This window comes from Phaseolus vulgaris, chromosome 1, assembly GCF_000499845.2.
Source record: "Phaseolus vulgaris cultivar G19833 chromosome 1, P. vulgaris v2.0, whole genome shotgun sequence".
Taxonomy (NCBI): Eukaryota; Viridiplantae; Streptophyta; class Magnoliopsida; order Fabales; family Fabaceae; genus Phaseolus; species Phaseolus vulgaris.
In genome coordinates this window covers 41,649,311-41,666,910 of record NC_023759.2, presented here as the reverse complement: position 1 = coordinate 41,666,910, position 17,600 = coordinate 41,649,311, and the positions used below count along the sequence as shown (strand labels likewise).

The following is a 17,600-nucleotide window of genomic DNA, read 5'->3' as shown; positions in this document are numbered from 1 at the left end:
GTTAGAACCGTATTAAAATTTTCAGAAATCCAACAAATATTTTTTGAATAAGACACTTCATGAATACGTGTCCTACAAGTATCATGCAAGTGTCGGTGTCCGATACAAGTATCCGACACCGACACGTCATTTAAGAGAAGTGTTTGAACTTGATAGCTATAAACCACAAGGCAAAATAATTAAAATTTAAAAATAAAAGAACTAAAATGATTTTTTTATAGTAAAACATGATTAACCATTTGAATTTTTAAAATTACTTGTCCTTTTCTTCATTCCTTCTTATTATATTGAAAAATATTTATCCTATTGAGACACAAACTAAAGTATCTACTATAAAAACACGAGACCTTTATTTCTTTATTGACTTAATGATAATTTTGGTTTCTATTTTTATAAAATTTACAATTTTATTTTATTTTTTAAATCTTAGTCCCTTAACTTTTAATTATTTTAATTTTATTCAAATTTAAATTTTAAAATATGTTAAATTACTATCAAATTATATTTATTATTGATATTGTTTTCAATTTTATAAAAATAAGTTACGAGTATCGTACTTTTTTTTCGATTCCACTGTGTTATAAAAACTATCAATAATTAAACAGAAAACTTTTAATAAAAATTAAGAAAAAAAATTGTGCAAAAAAAATTAAAAACTACAATTATAGGTATTTAAGTTAAATCATTAAAATTACAAATTTGTAGAATACAGAGAAGAAAATTATAACTAAGTCTATTTTATACTTAAAATTAATTTATATATTTTAATGAAAAAATAAGCATTTTAATATTTTCCCTTTGTATTGCAGAGAATACTAAAAACGTGGTTTCAGGGACAATATTGAAAATAAAATTTGATGCCACGACTAAAGACGACTTCTTGTTCAGTTGCATTCGAAGGTAACAACACTACTCAGTTGAAGTCGTCGCTGCGAAGTGCATTTCTTCCTTCTCATCTTCCTGCTGCTGCCGCGTATGTCCTAATTCTCATCTTCTAGACCTCAAAAACCTAACATTCGCCGTCGATCCGCTTCCAAATTGTAAATGCGATTACCTGTGTTCTGAATTTCTTAGATTCATCGGTGCAGGAATGGCCAGATACCTAGGAGGATTACTGGTGCTGCTTTTCGCTGCTTCGATCTGCGGAGCCGTCACGATTCCTGGCCCCGTCTCTGATGCTCACCGTTCCGCCGCATCGGAGCTCTTCGATGGCTCATTTTCAAGGTCAATTGAACTCTCTCTAGCTCCTTTTCTCGCGTATTGTTTAGTTTGGTAAATGCGTTGCTTAGTTCTGATGTATAAATCATGGATCCTTATGTTATTAGCCTCGTAAGAGTAACTGTGGTTTCCTCGTGAATTAATTTCATGAATTAGTGTAGTTAGCGAAGAGTTTGTCGAAGTAGAGTATCGTAAATACAAACCAAGGTTTTAAAAACAGTTTCCGACCGCAATTTTAGTCCAAACATGAGGTTTTTGGGGTCACCGCAACTGCAGAGCAATGAAACTGTGTCCGGATCGCTAGTTAAAACCTTGATGTAGACTATGATGGACAGTTAGTTATAGTTTTGTTTCAAAAGCCATGTACTAGCTATTTTAATGTCATTTTTGTTTTCTCGCATGCTTGTTTGAAATGCAACATTGAGATCTAAGGACATCCTAAGACGTTAGAAGATTGTTATAGCTCGGGTGTGAATCTCCTATTTTTCTTTCATGAATTGATATGCTAGGGTCGTATCACTTTGAAATTTTAGACAACTCTATATAAGTCAACTTATTTTTATCCTCTTATTTCTTATCAGTTTAGAAGAGGCCTATGAGGCCCTCAGAGTGTTTGAGATTCTTGCGATTGGGAATAAGCCTGATGTGAGCGCAACCGCGTGCAAGAAAGTAGTGGAAAATCTTGGGTCGTCATCCCCTGTGAAGGATTTGTTCTATGCATTAAAGGTTAATGGCATATTAAAATGCAAGGTTAATGCGGATGTTTTCAAGGTAATTTTGTTCTATGGGTATCTTTTTATGATTAGGTTGCGCTTGAATGTCATGTTTTATGAATTTTATATTGTGTTGTTAAATTGCCAGTCTGAAAACTGATCCTGCTATTTACTTATCTTGTAAAGGATATTGCTGTGAGACTTAAAGCCACTGTCACTGATGCGAGCACTTTGGTTGACATGTACTATTCAATAGGAAGTTTGGTTCTTATAAAGGTAAATCTCTAGACTTTATCCTACTTCATAGGTGGTAAACCCAATGGGCTGTTATGTGAATTTTTATTAGAAACCTCTGAGGAGGCTGTGGTGCATTGTAGAAGATTATGTTCCCATCCTTTATAGTCATAGGACACTTGGTTTTAGTTTCCTGTCGTCTGGCTAATCTAATTGATATGTAAAAGAATTTTTTTTGGTCCTTCTAATATTCTCCTAATATGCTAAAATTTCTCATGTTAAGTTATTTTAAATAATGGCAATGTCTCTCTTTTAAGGACTAGGCCTTTTCTATTGTCACTTGCAAACTGCAATGGGATATTATGTTTCATTATGGTTTGCTCCTGGATTTGATCACATCCTTCTATATATTCAGGATCAGGTTTCTGATGTTGACGTGCTTCTTGCTGATGCTGATGGAACCTTCCATTCAATCAAGGTTCGTTTTACTTTTTAGTGTCTTTGGTATTGACTAAGGTGAAACTTATTTTGTTTCTCCCTAGCTACCATTCTGGTCTCATATAACATGGTGATAGGATTTCCCCTGTTTTATTTGTTTCGTTTTACAACTTACTTATGTTTTTGTTGCTGCAATTGCAATTGTTATTTCATGTAATGTATTATTGGCAGGCTCTGAGCCAAAGTGATGGAAGATGGCGCTATAGTTCTGATAATCCAGAGTCTAGTACCTATGCTGCTGGTAATGATTTATATGGAAATATGATGATATTTTATGTTTTCTGCAATCTGCATTGAAACTAGCGTTATGGAATTCTTGGAAATATTGCTGTTTATCTATAATGACAACTTTTTCTATTCATATATTTCACAGGGTTAGCACTTGAAGCACTGGCTGGAGTGATCTCATTAGCATCTTCTGAAATTGATCTGTCTAGGGTAAAATCTGTCTTAAATTGGTTGCTTTACCTTCTTCAGCCTTCCTCGGGATTTTAAAACGTGCTTAGTTGAAAAGATTAAATTGTGTTTAAATTCTACAATTAATGTGGATGAAAGTATATGCATTATGCCAAATAAAATTTATGTCGAGAGAGTTTCATTAGAACATTTGTAAACTGAATTACTAAAAGTTAAAGACAAGCAGGGAGCTCATAAATGAAAATGAATTTAAATGGTGAGTAAAGTGATAAAAATTTATTCAAAGACTTGAAATTTAGCCTTTCTTTGAGATATATTTTGAATCTAAGGTTAAACTTATAAGTATTGCATTTTTAGACATTTTATCTGTTTAGATTATGTTTTACTTGCCTTTGTTGTCCATACTTTATCCTGAGCATCCTTGCACTTCTATCGATATCTTATGTCATTCCTATTTTGTCAGGTGAAAACAGTAAAAAATGATATATTGAAGCTTTTTGACAGCATTGAGAAATATGGTATGTGTATGTCTGATCTTAACCTCGTTCAAATTTCAACATAAGGCTTAATATTTATTTATGAAATATGATTCCCCTAGATTGGATGTATGTAGTGGCCATAGCTTTACCTTTAAAAGAGCCTGTTCTTTGATAGATGGTAGATATACTGTTATCTCCCAATGTCATTGTATTTTATGCTGCGGTGCAAGCTTTCTTGGTTCTTTCACTTCTTTGCTGCATTTTTGCCCTTTAGGTTCAATGTTGAATGTGTTGCAAATTTTCAGTCCCCTCTTTGGAAGTTATCCTCATGAAAGTTTTTTTTTGTCCCATTTTATAAACTAAATGGCCTAAAGATAGAAGATACACCTCTTCCAAATGCTTGAGTCTTGAAGGCCTGTTTTTGGTAGCAGTATATCTCTTAGGGTTGAGGATATGGATAGCAATTCAATGTTTGCTTTAGTGTGTAACAGAAACGGTGGCACTTAACATTAATTATAAAATCTGCTGGAAGTCTCACTTATGCCCTGTCCTCCCTAATTGGATTTTCCCTCTGCAAAGTTTTTCTAAGTGCTTCTTTGCCATTTGGTACTGAGCATTGGATTAGAATTTGGCATATTAGTTATTTTATGTTTGGAATCTCATTTGGAATTAGAGTCATAATTCCATGGAATTACAAAATAAGTAGGGGAAGATCTTTCCATTTGTTAGCCAACACCTGAAAAATCTTCAATTCCACGCCTAGGAATTTAAATGTACTGAACCCAAAAACAAAAGATGTTCCTAACACTTATTTTCCGTCTTGTTATACAATATTGTTATTCTAATGACATTAGGGTAATTTTGAAAGATAAAAATCAGATCTAGATTTGACAAAAGTAGATGTGAATGTAAGATCTATTTATTAGGTTATCATTATATTATAAGTAATTATAAACGTAGGAAACCATTTTTTTAAAATTTTAAACTGTTATTTTATAATATTATTAAATTTTAAATGTTGGTTATTATCTTTAAATTCTAGATTTTACATTTAAATAATAGATTTGGATTTCAAATTATATACCTTAATTCTTTGCACACACCAATAGTAAATTTATGTTTCTGAACCGATTTCAATTCTTCCATAAATTTAATCGGAACTCAAATTCCTAGTAATTTTAATTTATCCAAATAGACTTTAATTTTTTGTTGCTGCATTAAATGGTTGTGCTGTTTCTTATACCACATTTCTCATCTTTCTGACCTAAGATGAAAATATTATCTCTTTTTCAGATGATGGAACCTTCTATTTTGATGAGAAATTTGTTGGTGGAAGTGAGCATCAGGGTTCTCTTTCCACAACTTCATCTGTTGTTCGAGGGGTTATAGCATTTACTTCTGTAATTTCTGGAAAAGTAAATGTACGTGGAGTGCATGGACTACATTATAATTTTTTACCCTGTTAGAATATTTTGTTAATGTTTATGGCTTTGCATTTCCAGCTTCCAGGGGATAAAGTGTTGGGTTTAGCAAAATTTTTCCTGGGTATTGGAATCCCAGGTGATGCCAAGGACTTCTTCAATCAAGTTGAATCATTAGCTCTTCTAGAAAACAACAGGCAAGTGCATTTCTAAGAACAATCTAATATTGGAAACAAACCTTTATGGTGATATCTCTCTTTTCTTCTTTTCTTTCTCATACATTGATCTCTTCATGTTATTCAGTAACATTATGTACCCTGGGTTTTCTTCTTGTGGTGTAGGGTTTCCATCCCATTGGTACTGTCACTTCCTGAAACAGTTTATTCATTATCCAAAAGAGATCAGCTCAAGGTATTCAATGAAGTTAACATCTTTAAAGTTTTAATTTTGAGAGTTTTGTAATTAATAGATCTTAGGAATTGGGAAATAATGATTGTGATGTAGAATTTAGGTGCCAACGAGAAAGAAACAGCATTCTCATTCCCACCTATATTCTATATCTGCCTGGTTGGTGGTGTGAAAAATTTTACATTCCTTTTTAACAAAGAAGAGTAGAGAATATTCTGCAGCTCTTTGACTTTTATCCAATTTTGGCCTGAACCATCCTTCAAGCATACAATTTTCGCACCTGTCAAAATCCAGTAATACCAAAACATTACTGACACAGCTCGTAGTTTTAATTAGGTTTTCTTTATTGCTGTAGGATACTATTTGTTATTATAAGTCCTCTCATTTCCAACATTATTTTTTAAAATTACTTCATGTTATGCTCTTCTTTGTCCCATTACTTTTTATTCTGTCCTGAAGCTTAATGAGTTCTTCCATTTGCACTTTTTTCCATTTATTCCTTGTTTATTCATTTACATGAAGTACTTACATTAATACCTCATGCATCGGTTGGATTTGTTAAATAAATATCAACTATTTTATAATTGTGCAGTTTTTCTGGTTCTCATTCTTACTCCTGTTAAAACATGATAAATTTCTATTTCAAAATTGATCAGGTTAGGGTGAATACAGTACTTGGTTCAGCTTCACCACCTTTAACAGTTAAGCTTGTCCGAGCTTTCCGCTCTGATGCTAAAGATTCAGTTATTATTGAGAGCAAGGTGAGAGATAATTCTCAATAGTTTATTTTAAGGAACATGGCCTGATAAGTTGGAATTCTTTCATATTTCTGGTGTGTTCTACTTTCTGTTGTTTGAAGCACTGCTGATGTTTGATGACACAGGAGCTCCAATATGATAAAAGTAATGGAATTCATGTCTTGGAAGTTTTCCCAGACAATGTGGACGTGGGGACTTACGTGTTTGTTTTTGAGGTACCTGCTTGTTAAGTTTAGTCAATATTTTTCCTTTTCAGTTGCATCAAAGTGTATAGCCTGTCAACTATTTCAAGCCCATTTTGTAGATTGTACTTCACGATTCTGCTGGTGAAAAAGTTTTTGCTACTGGAGGTCAAATTCATGTACCAATATATGTCACTGGCATTATTGAGGTCAGCAACGCAGAAATTGCAGTTCTTGACAGTGATCTTGGAAGTGTTGAAACCCAGAAAAAGTATGTTTTTGTTTCTGGTTAAAAAGTTTTATGCAGTTGTATTTGGAATCTGTCTGCTTTATTACTGATTACACATCTAACTGTCAAATGTTTGTCATTTTATTGTGTTTGATGTATGAACTTAGTACATGTGCATTTAAATATCAAGTTATGTATTTAACTGTTAGTAACTTTTTTGCATGTTTTTATTTCTTCAATTTCAATTGTCATATTGCTATCCAGGCTAGATTTGGCTGGAAATGTTGTTGTTGAACTCTCAGCTAACCACTTGCAAAAGTTGCGCTTTTCTTTCCAATTGAAAACACCTCATGGTCATGCTTTTAAGCCTCATCAGGTCTGTAGTAGTTGCCTTAGACATTCTAAATGAATGCCATTTCAATGTTCTGTTTATTGAGGGATTATTTCTCTGCAGGCATTTTTTAAGTTGAAGCATGAGACAAAGCACGAACACATATTTGTGGTTGGAAATACTGGCAAGAAGTTTGAGATTGTTCTGGTTAAGTATCTTTATTACATATTTAATTGTCTATGCTCAAATGCTCTTCTTTAGGTCCCATTATGTTTGTTATAATTTTCCAAGGTCCAATAAATATTGTCTTAGTACATGACTGCTATAGTTTTCAAATTAGAAATCACATGCTGTTTCTGATAAATTTTACCTTTAACTACTTGAAAGGGAGGGGTTAATTGTCTATTATCTAGAAACTATGACCAATATTTGACCTTCTGTAACTTCTTTAGAGCTGGACCGGGATTGAGAAGCTTGTAATTTTGTCAGAGCTGTAATTGTCATTTTGAAACTACGTGCAATATGTGAATGCTGTAATTGTCATTTCATTATAGCTATAATTGTCATTTCATTATGGCTGTAATTTTCATTTTATTATAGCTATAATTGTCATTTCATTATAGCTGTAATTTTCATTTCATTATAGATGTTATTATTTTGCTCATGTTCTTGTAATTTTGGCTCATAGGATTTTCTTGGTTTGGTGGAGAAGTTTTATTATCTCTCGGGCAGATATGACATTGAGCTGACAGTTGGAGATGCTGTCATGGTATCTTACAATATTTGATTTTCTTAGTTCCCCTTACTCCATGATACAATAAGCAATCTAAGCAAAAATTTGTGGTTTCAGGAGAACTCTTTCTTGCGGCCGCTTGGTCATGTTGATCTAGAACTTCCAGAAGCTCCTGAGAAGGCAGCGCGTCTTCCTCCACTCCCTGTTGATCCTTACTTAAGATATGGTCCCAAAGCAGAGATAGCCCATATATTCAGGGCTCCTGAAAAACGACCACCCCAGAACCTCTCTCTTACTTTCTTGAGTTTGATTCTTCTGCCATTTATTGGCTTTTTAGTTGGGGTAAGTCTTGAATAATCCTCCCTTGAAACTGGCACGTTTGTTGATGCCTTAGAAAAAAGGCAGTGTAGATAATGTGACAAATAAGATGAGTGGAAAAGGAAGCTGCAGTGAAGTTATCTAGAAATGATAATTTATTTTTACTTTTAAATTTACTTTTGTGACTGTTCTTTATTAGTTAACTAACATTTGATGAATTTTGTGAAAAAAATATTGAATTATATGTTCTCATAAACCAACCATCCAAAAGCCACAAGCTGTTAGCAAAAGATACATTGATGTTTTTTATATATACTTCTAGCATGACCCCTCATGCAAGAATCCTCTGTGCTTGAAGTATGGACAAGGACAATGCACAGGCCCACCAAGGTGCTATAGTTAATCTTGTCTTTGACTAGAAGATTGAGGATGACATGGATAAACACATACCACTTAGTTACATATGCTTTGTTACCACATCATAAACCAATGGTCCCAAAACTTTTCAGTTACACGTGAATGGGTTTTTATATCATATTTCTAGCAAATATGATATTTTTCGGGAGCTTTTGGGATAAAAACTGAAGACTGAATGGCTTAGTTTTTTTTTTATTTTTTTTTATAGAAGCAACATGCTTATTTTTCTCTGTATAATTTCGGACACAGCCTCATCTGTGGTGGTGGATTGGAAGTGGATAACCTACTCCTGCATTAGACTGTTTGTTTCTTTCATCACCTTTCAAATAAGTCCCTGGCTCCCATTTTTAAATACGGTTTAAAAGGAGAGCAAGGGGTCTTTTCTGCTTAGAACACCAAAACCTATATTTTAAATGCGGAGCAGTATTGATAGGAATGTCGTCTTCTGAAAGATAGTGTTTGTAAAGGTTCAACATTTTTATGTTTTAAGACTGCTTTAACTAACAAGATATCTATCTACGGCTATCTGCAAGAAATTGGGCCTCTGGTCTGATGGCTTTTGGTACCTATTGCTAAATGTTCAAGTTATATTATATCTTTTTAGTTTAAAAGGCTTGAATTTTATGTGTAAAGAAATAGGTATGTATTTTCTTCAGTTATGCATAGGAGGGTGGGAGAGACAGTTTTTGTATAGATGATTGTCTTGGCATCCTTCAATGTTGTTGCAACTATGAAGTTACTTGTATTGGTTTACCTATCTTGTGTTTTTCTTATGATTTGGTTAATCCTCCTTATGTGAGTTAACATTTGTCATTCTCTTTTATATCATTTACAGCTGTTACGCTTGGGGGTAAACTTGAAAAATTTTCCGTCTTCAGCAGCACCTGCTGCATATGCCATCCTATTCCATCTCGGCATTGCTGCAGTTCTATTGCTCTATGTACTTTTCTGGTTGAAGGTATTCCAGCTTATATTCTATTCAACATGTTTCTGTCAATTTTTCTGTGGTGATATTTATTTCTCAAATATAAAGTAAGGTGATCTTAATAAATGAGAAGCACAGTCTCCTGTAAATTTTGATAATGATTAAACAAAATGCTTAACTAGCAGAGTTGGTAAGAATGATCCATATTGGTTTTTGGTGGAACAATTTTTCATCCTCTCTTCTGGCGGGGGGCAGTATTGTCAGACCAGTTCATTCCACCTTTTTTGTATATGAAATGCCTGTCTGCTGATTTTCATTTGTTCATATGCAGCTGGACTTGTTTACTACACTCAAAACTGTAGGACTTTTGGGAGTTTTTCTAATGTTCGTGGGGCACAGAATTCTCTCCCATCTCGCTTCAACTTCATCCAAGTTGAAGTCTGCATGAGTAAAAGGAAGGTTGTCTATTTATAAAGACAAGATATGCTAATTTGTGTTTTTCCTTGAAAATATGGTACTAATCCAATTTTGTAGGACTTTGTTGTACTAGTTCGTAACAAATTTAGAGCTCAAGTATATTAAAAGAATTTTGTTTTATCTTGATCTTGCCTTATCTTGATGAAAGTCATCGACTCCCCGCATGTTCTTGCTTATACTTCTCCTAGACCTTACTGTCGACAGATTTTTTTGTCCCCAAACACCATATGCTATCATGGTCCACTTGTGAATCTCTGCGTACCTCCTTCAGCTTCAAATGATTGCGTTTTATAGACACATGTTTGTGATTTCGTGTCGAGTCTCATCGTTTCGAGGATTACTGTTTACTGTCTACAAGTTTCAGCGAATTGTAAGGGATGGACAATTTCTGCAAGTGGATATAGAACTTAGACCCCTTTATGAAGATGTGGTTGGATCGTGCAAATGTGATGAAGTGGTTTGTTTTAAGATGCATTTTTTGGTTCTTTTTCGTTGGCTATGATATGAAAATCCATCCAGCGTAGCTCGAGTAGCACGGCCAGCAAGACATGCATCCATGATAAAGAATGTATGCAATCCCAAATTCCCTTTCCTCATCCTTAGACAGGGAAAAATGCTAGCTTTGAAGAATGTTTGACTTAAAGTATTAAATACTAAATAACTAATTTAGGGTTTAGGGTTTAATCATTGACACGAATATTTTTGCGAGATTAAATTATTATGTGATTTTATTTAGTTTTTTTAGATTAAACACATCCATAATTAAAATATGGACTTTAAAGAGCTACTTCGTCATAACCTGTGATTTCGATTTAGCTTAGATAATTAAAGCGAGTAAACTAAAACTGTCAGAGTTGAATGCAAATTTTGATCAGTTTATTTATGTTTCTTTTCCCCATTAAAAGGAAATGAGATTTAAATTGTCAATTTCTGAAGTCAAGCGGAATTTATGGCAATTACTAACTTCTCCTAATTGCAGCCCAAAACAAAACATTAGAAAAGTGATTGGAAACTACATAAAAGTTCTCAACTTCTCATTGAATTGCTCCAGTTAGTGATTACTTAATCAACGGCTGCATGCTTTTCCATTTGGGATTTACATGTTCTCAACTATTCCTACATAGTATTGATACTTATTTTATTTATTTTCTTTTTATGGCTTCAGAAAGGCCACTTAACAAAGAAAAGGGAAATTCATGAATTGAAAGTTCCAAACCCCCGTTATAGTAATGCTGCTTACATAATTTTCTTTTTATGGCTTCAGAAAGGCCACTTACCATTGTCTGAGCTCACTAAAACAATTGTTAATATAATATTAGTCATTCTTTTCTTAGTCAAATGTGACTTTCAAGTCATGGAGTTTGCATAGGCTTTTGAATGGTACATTATTTATAAACTGAGCATGTTGGGATAATTGAGGAGCAGGGTCTCACAAACCAACAAAACCTCATCGATCATAAAAGTATCCAATTTTAGCAGCACTATGTTAGTCTTATTGAGTTGAGGATTGTGCACAATTGTTTGAGCAAAACACTATTTTCCTTTAAACAACAATCCAATTTATGGCAGGACTCAACTCAACGTTTTTTCTTGAGTCCTGCCATGCCAAAATAGTACCCCTTTACAAGCAGTTAGGTTAACAACTAGGTGGCCAATGAGAAACGTGACTCCAAAACATAAGAAAAAGTGTAGAGTAAAATCTAAATATCTAGTACAGTAATATGTAAAAATTAATTGAAAAATCAGCATCTCTCTTGGGAGTGGATATAAATGTTGAAGCGTCCAAAATTTAATAAATAAATGCAAATAAAAAGATAAGATGATTTGGGTGAGCTTTCACTGCGACTTACGTCTATAGTGAAGAGAGCTACACTGAAAACTCAGGCCTCAGGAAATCAAAGTGACCTTCTTACACCTAACATTGGTAACTTATATTATGACACTATTCTGAAACCTGGATGCTATCACTTGTGAGCCACATCTTCTTTTGAATTATAACCACTGCATGATCATCATCATCTTCATCATCATTATCTTTACCTTGATCTATGTCATACATGGTGACAACTTCCCAGTGTAATGCTGGCAAGTATTTCCTCACATACTCCACCACTGACCGCTTATCATAGACAATGACGAAACCCTTTGGCCTAAGGATTCTATCCATCTCAATCAACAAATCCTCTGGACTACATTCTTTCTTCATAATATCAGAAAATACAGTCCATGCATGGAGTAGATCATACGTTCGAGGGTAGGTTGAAAAAGCTTCACACCTGTTCCATTTTTATAATACAAATATCCACAACATCGTTAATATCAGGTCATAAAAATCTACTTCTATGTTGAATTTCACGTAGTTGTAATTCATATTTTAACAAATTACTTTTTCTCGGATCATGTTGAGTCAAAATTTGAACAACTCATGTTGGTTTTAACCCAATAAAGATTTTCTTGTAACAGAACTTGCTTCTTTCTTTTCCTTCAAAAAGGATCAGTATATGATATTTGACATTGAACTCATTTATACATAAAAGGCTTAGGCATATTCTGGTCTTTCTAATTTCTTAGCTAAATCTTTATTTTCTTGACCCGATCTCATCACTAAAGAGACCAAATCCTGTCATTCTGACAAAAATAGTAAAACCTTATATTGCGAGATAAAATTAATATACTATAAAAATTATTTACTTATTTGATATAAATTTATTTTAATAATTAGTATTTGTTATTTTTATGATATTTTTGAAATATTATCATTTATACATACAAATATTTTAAAAAAAATATAGTTTATAACTTTTTTCTTTTATACCCAATTTCATATAGATTAAGAATGTTAATAAGAACTAACTAATTTAATGTTTTTGATTCCATAATATATAATTGTAGTTTCTAAATTACACCTAATCAAATAATTGGAAACACTATCCATATTAAAACATAAATATATTTTAAATATAATTACATTAAATAACACTGAGATAGTTAAAACTTACTATAAGCATTAAATTTATTTTATATATTTGCGTCCAAAGAGTGTGTATATATAAAAAAAACAAATTTCACTAAAGTGTACACAATTGCTTATTATTATGATTCACGGTAACTTAGACACTGCAATTCATTATTTTATGAAAACAAGAACATTAAATTAATTTAACTACCATTAACATTATAAATAGATGTAAATTTAGGTATAACTTAAAAAATATATAAATTATTTGATATCTACTTTGAAAAGTCTTGATTATTGACTGACCAATTACTCCTCTCATGAAAATGCACCTAGAAGATCATAACTAGATAATGTGACATTTTTAAAGATGCAAAAAGGTCACTAATCAGGTTTCTCAAGAGAGATTAGTAATTGACAAAACTGGTCACACTCTGCACTAATGACATGATAAAAGAAAATAAACTTCTTCTTGTTCAGACCTCCGTGTGGCAATAACAATGTAATGTTTTGATTGGTTCTTGCATTTTGTGTTCATTTATCTAAAGGAGGGAGTAAGTAGAAAAAATGAAACAAAAAATTGAATAAGGTTTGCCATAATTTGAGCATGTTAAAATAATTGTTTCATGAAGGAAACGAGCCATACCAGTTGTGAACTGCTCCTATCAATCCTCTGTCATATATTATGGCGAGAGATTTTGGTTCATTTTCTGGCACCACATTCATAACCCAAACATCTTTCTCCTTCAAAGCTGCCGCAAATGATCCAATACTTGCCCTCATATCCATCACATTCCGAATTGTGCCTGCTTTAATCTTACTTCCTAGCTTTCTCCAGTAATTATCAACTCTTTGTTGCCAAACTTCCTGCACAACATTCGTTTGTTTCTTCATCTCAGTTTCCATTGCAAGATTATCATACAGCCTGCCTATTAAGCTACACTACCTTAGCTTACTTCTAGAATCTTTTCTTCCTCAAAGCTTATTAATTTTTGTCTCCATGATCATCTTAGAACTAGAGAACAAGATTATAAAATTACTACAAATTCAACGGATATAAAGAATTGTTCATATGGTGTCATCCTTAGATGGTCTTCCTATAGACAACGAATAAGGCACCAATTGCAGAAAGAAAATTTAGGGGGCAACAAATGGGGGAAATGAACTTGTTCATGGTCAAATAAGGTCTAGTAATGTGATCTCAGTTATCTATCTACTCTATGAGTTGATTAATGCAGGGTTTTAAAAGCACCCTCCCTCTTGTTCTTGTATTTTGTTTCATATTTTTCTTCTGTTGTTACAGCTTGTAAAAGGCTCATGTTGATACTTCTTTCTGATCAATGAAAGAATTATAATTAAGATATTAAAATGGTGAACAAGATAGAGTTTAAATTACCACGTCCTTCTCAAACATTTTTGTAGAATAGTGAATTTCTGCCAGACGAGGAGGTGGAGTAGTCAATCGAGTTGGCCAAGGAGCCAAACCACTTCCTTTTGCTTTGTGCATTTCTGCATAGAACACCAGAATATACTGTTATTGCATACAAGAGTTATTAACTAATACAGCCATTGATAGTGCAACATGCAAAAATGATCTAGTATTGTTATATATATCATATCCAGAGAGACATGAACCTATCTATAATGGCAATAGCAAAAGCAATTTGATAAAGTGAACTATTCAAACAATTGCATAATCGTATTTTAGAACAACTAATGATCTGAGAACATTTTCTTCAGCATATATCCATGATATTGCAAAATAGAGGAGATATGACTCACGATCAGAATAGCGTGAAATGCAAGCTTTCATTTTAACTCCGGAAACAGCATCAGGATCATCATTAGATCTGCAGAGTGGAGGTAGAGTACCAGGCAATCTCTTTAAGTAGCAACTATTTGTGAGAGGCTTGACCCAAATGACAGTCTGATTCCTCTTAGCAGCAATTTTCCAGCACATTCTCTCCACAAGAGCACTCATTTCTTTCCATATTCTCCTATCCTCCTCATCCTCTGCATAGGCTTCAGGAGATGAATATGCAAAATAACCTCCTGGCCTGAGTAACCTATCCAGCTCGAGGAGAAGTATACCATCTCTCTGAAGCCAATCAATTCTACAGCGAGAACAATGAGCAAATTCAAAAGATCTACTCGGGTAAGGGAGCCTTAGGGTCCCTAAGACACCAAGATATGCTGGAATTCCCCTCTCCAAGGCAAACTGAATTTGATTTTGATGAACATCATTTGGAGCCAATGACATTGTTATCACATCAGAAGAAAGAAGATATCCTCCAAAGCTAGCAACTCCACAGCCAACATCAAGAACAGACCTGACTCTTCCCTCATTGTTTATATTATTGTTTGGAAAATTAAGCATCTGTAAGAAAATTGTGAATGGATTAAGTGTTAAAATACTCAGAATTAGGTGAGAAAATTGTCTCATTCCATCGGTGAAATGTGTTTTTTAGGTTCTCAAAGGTCAAAATTGGTATCAGTTCCTGTTTCGAAAAGCAGTTGTTTTTGTCACTGTATTTTTTTATAATTGGTGAAATTTGTCTCTCACCTTAGTATCCAAAGTTTCATAAAGAAAGATGAAATTCATCAATTAAACAAAATAGAGGATCAAAATCATTGCTTTTGAATATGGGGACTAGGACCAATTTTGACAGAAAATTAAAAGATCTATAACAATTGAAGCATTACATTGGCAATTGAAGCTTACATTAGCAATTGAAGCTATGTATTTATCAGCACCATAATGGAAGTGGGTTCCTCCACCAGGAAAAACTATTTTTTCACCTTTCACAACCATCCAGTTCTGGTCAGATTTTTCTGTTGCAAGATGGGTATGAGGTATATTTGCCTTCCACACCTGGTCTCTGCTTTTGGGCCAATTGATTGGAATCTGTTATCAACATCAACATGAGAAACTAAGAGCTTAAGCAAAGAAAATTTCAAAACACTGGACTTTCTTAGTTCCACATCTAATGTAAGCAATCCCTGGAGAGTGAAACGTTACCTTGTACCCTGGAGGAGGAGGAATTAAACAATTATATCGCCTCTCTGGTATTGGGCAGTGTCTTTCATAGTGCTCCATCACAGATAAATCAAGCTTCAATCTTGTTTGGTATATGAGGTTTCTGTCCAGACAAGGAATAAGCTCTGATAGACGATCATCACAGACCTTAAAAAGGTAAATACGAGAGTAAAAAAACAAGTTGAAGATCCCATAACAGTAGAAACTTCAATTCTAGGGCAGTGTCAAGGGAAAACGTTACACGTATTCAGTTCAAAATCTTAAATTAACTCACTGGAATGCTCTTTGGTATAATAGCACTGTCCTCTCCTCCAACAAGTGTGGAGGAAGATTCACCCACATCTTTGTCCCCTTTCAAACCAAATTGTCTCAAAGATTTATCACCATACTCAACAATAGATGAATCACTACTCTGGCAATAGAAGTAGAAGAAAGCACCAACAATCACCAAAACCAACACAGTTATGACCAATTTTTTTCTAGAGTTCACATCTGCTCTTCCTCTTGCCATGCTTGCCACTTCAAAAAGAATCCCCTTTTTCAATACGACTTCAACTGCCACACCACAGCATCAAAGATCAAAAGCTGACAAGGCAAACCTCAAACACTCATACAAAATCTTCACACAAAGCACTTACTTATTCAAAGTTCACTCACTCATGGTCATGCCCGTGAGGAACTTATGTGACTAAGAAGTTAGAACCACAAAACAATAACTGCAAAGAAAGTTGAAAGGTTGAGAAAAAGAAAATCACAGAAACTAAACAGCCCAAAAGAATAAGCATGTCTGAAACATGATTTACTCTCTGTGGGACCTGCAGCACAACCGTCCCAATAGAAACATCACTGTTGAACCCAATACACATTAATAATTTAACAAAGAAAAAACTGGTTTTGGCAGAAAGATAGTAAAAATGAAAGCTACAGCAAAATCAAATCTATCTAATAATATTCCAAAAAGTGAGAGAAGCTTATGCAAGTGGCTCACTTAAAAAAAGCACATGGAAGTGGTAGAAACAATAGTGGAAGTGAAGGCTAAGTAAGTGCAAGTGGGAAAGACATAAAAGGATAGATGAAAGAGAATCACCGACAGGTGCCACTTGCCAGCTAGCAATTGACGTTAGAGTAGGGCTTCCCAAAAGGGAAGGGAAGAAATTGTAGGAGCCAACGGAAAGTGACTCCACCCTTCTTAAGGAACATTAGTTTTATCTATTTTCACGTGCACACTTTTACTTGCACAATGCCACATAGCAGTAATATGCATAATTTTTAGTTTTTACACAAATCTTTCAGCATATCTTCTCTTATTAAATATTTGAATCCTATTTTGTTATGTTGTGAGTGATTCACACGTTTTCTGGATGGATCTTCGTTGATATTTATGCATAATATATAATATCACATATTTTACATCTCAACTTCTATATTTACCTCAAACCTAATACCAAAAGCTCATTGTTTTGCAGCATCAATAGGGTAGGTATGAGCAGCACAGACAGAGTATTTCATTTAATTCAGAGAATAGATGATAGTGGTCAGTAGCGTGACTAGTGGCAGTGGAATTGTTCAAGGATTTAAGCCTCTAACACAACTTATAAAATTAGTTTACACTCTGTACTATGTAATATAAAAAAAATTTATAAATAAGAAAACATTAGGGATGTTTTGTAAAAGAAAAGAAAAACAGATAATGAAAATAAAAAATAACTGTGTAAAACATCCATTTGTTATAGTCTTAACCCTAAAAACATGGAGACTGCAACTTTTCAAAACAACAAATGTAAAAAGATCTTCATACCATTACAACTAGAACACACTCAAAAAACAACAATTGAACATTTCCATAAGA

General features: G+C 33.6%; 2 protein-coding genes across 7 annotated transcripts; one reads left to right on the top strand and one right to left on the bottom strand.

The window, feature by feature from the left end:
• The first annotated feature begins 812 nt into the window (after positions 1–812).
• Positions 813–9,882, top strand: LOC137814300 (dolichyl-diphosphooligosaccharide--protein glycosyltransferase subunit 2). The gene is made up of 20 exons (XM_068616955.1): positions 813–973; positions 1,089–1,224; positions 1,800–1,989; positions 2,118–2,207; positions 2,581–2,643; positions 2,835–2,904; positions 3,037–3,101; positions 3,544–3,598; positions 4,853–4,980; positions 5,062–5,177; positions 5,322–5,391; positions 6,045–6,149; positions 6,272–6,361; positions 6,451–6,599; positions 6,822–6,933; positions 7,012–7,095; positions 7,577–7,657; positions 7,739–7,963; positions 9,192–9,314; positions 9,613–9,882. Exons 2-20 carry the CDS (start codon positions 1,091–1,093, stop codon positions 9,727–9,729), a joined length of 2,067 nt encoding a protein of 688 aa, XP_068473056.1. The 5' UTR covers positions 813–973; positions 1,089–1,090; the 3' UTR covers positions 9,730–9,882.
• A 1,585-nt stretch (positions 9,883–11,467) lies between these two features.
• On the bottom strand, positions 11,468–17,105 carry LOC137814299 (probable methyltransferase PMT3). Of its 6 annotated transcripts, none has more exons than XM_068616953.1 (9): positions 16,839–17,105; positions 16,390–16,467; positions 16,026–16,306; positions 15,734–15,898; positions 15,437–15,619; positions 14,497–15,091; positions 14,111–14,223; positions 13,361–13,581; positions 11,468–12,034 (listed from the first exon to the last, which is right to left on the bottom strand). In XM_068616953.1, exons 3-9 carry the CDS (start codon positions 16,260–16,262, stop codon positions 11,701–11,703), a joined length of 1,848 nt encoding a protein of 615 aa, XP_068473054.1. In that variant the 5' UTR covers positions 16,263–16,306; positions 16,390–16,467; positions 16,839–17,105; the 3' UTR covers positions 11,468–11,700. The 6 variants fall into 6 exon arrangements, with proteins under 6 accessions (XP_068473054.1, XP_068473053.1, XP_068473052.1 ...); XM_068616952.1 differs by having other exon boundaries at positions 16,740–16,878; XM_068616951.1 differs by lacking the exon at positions 16,839–17,105 and adding an exon at positions 16,555–16,761.
• Between the last annotated feature and the right edge of the window lie 495 nt (positions 17,106–17,600).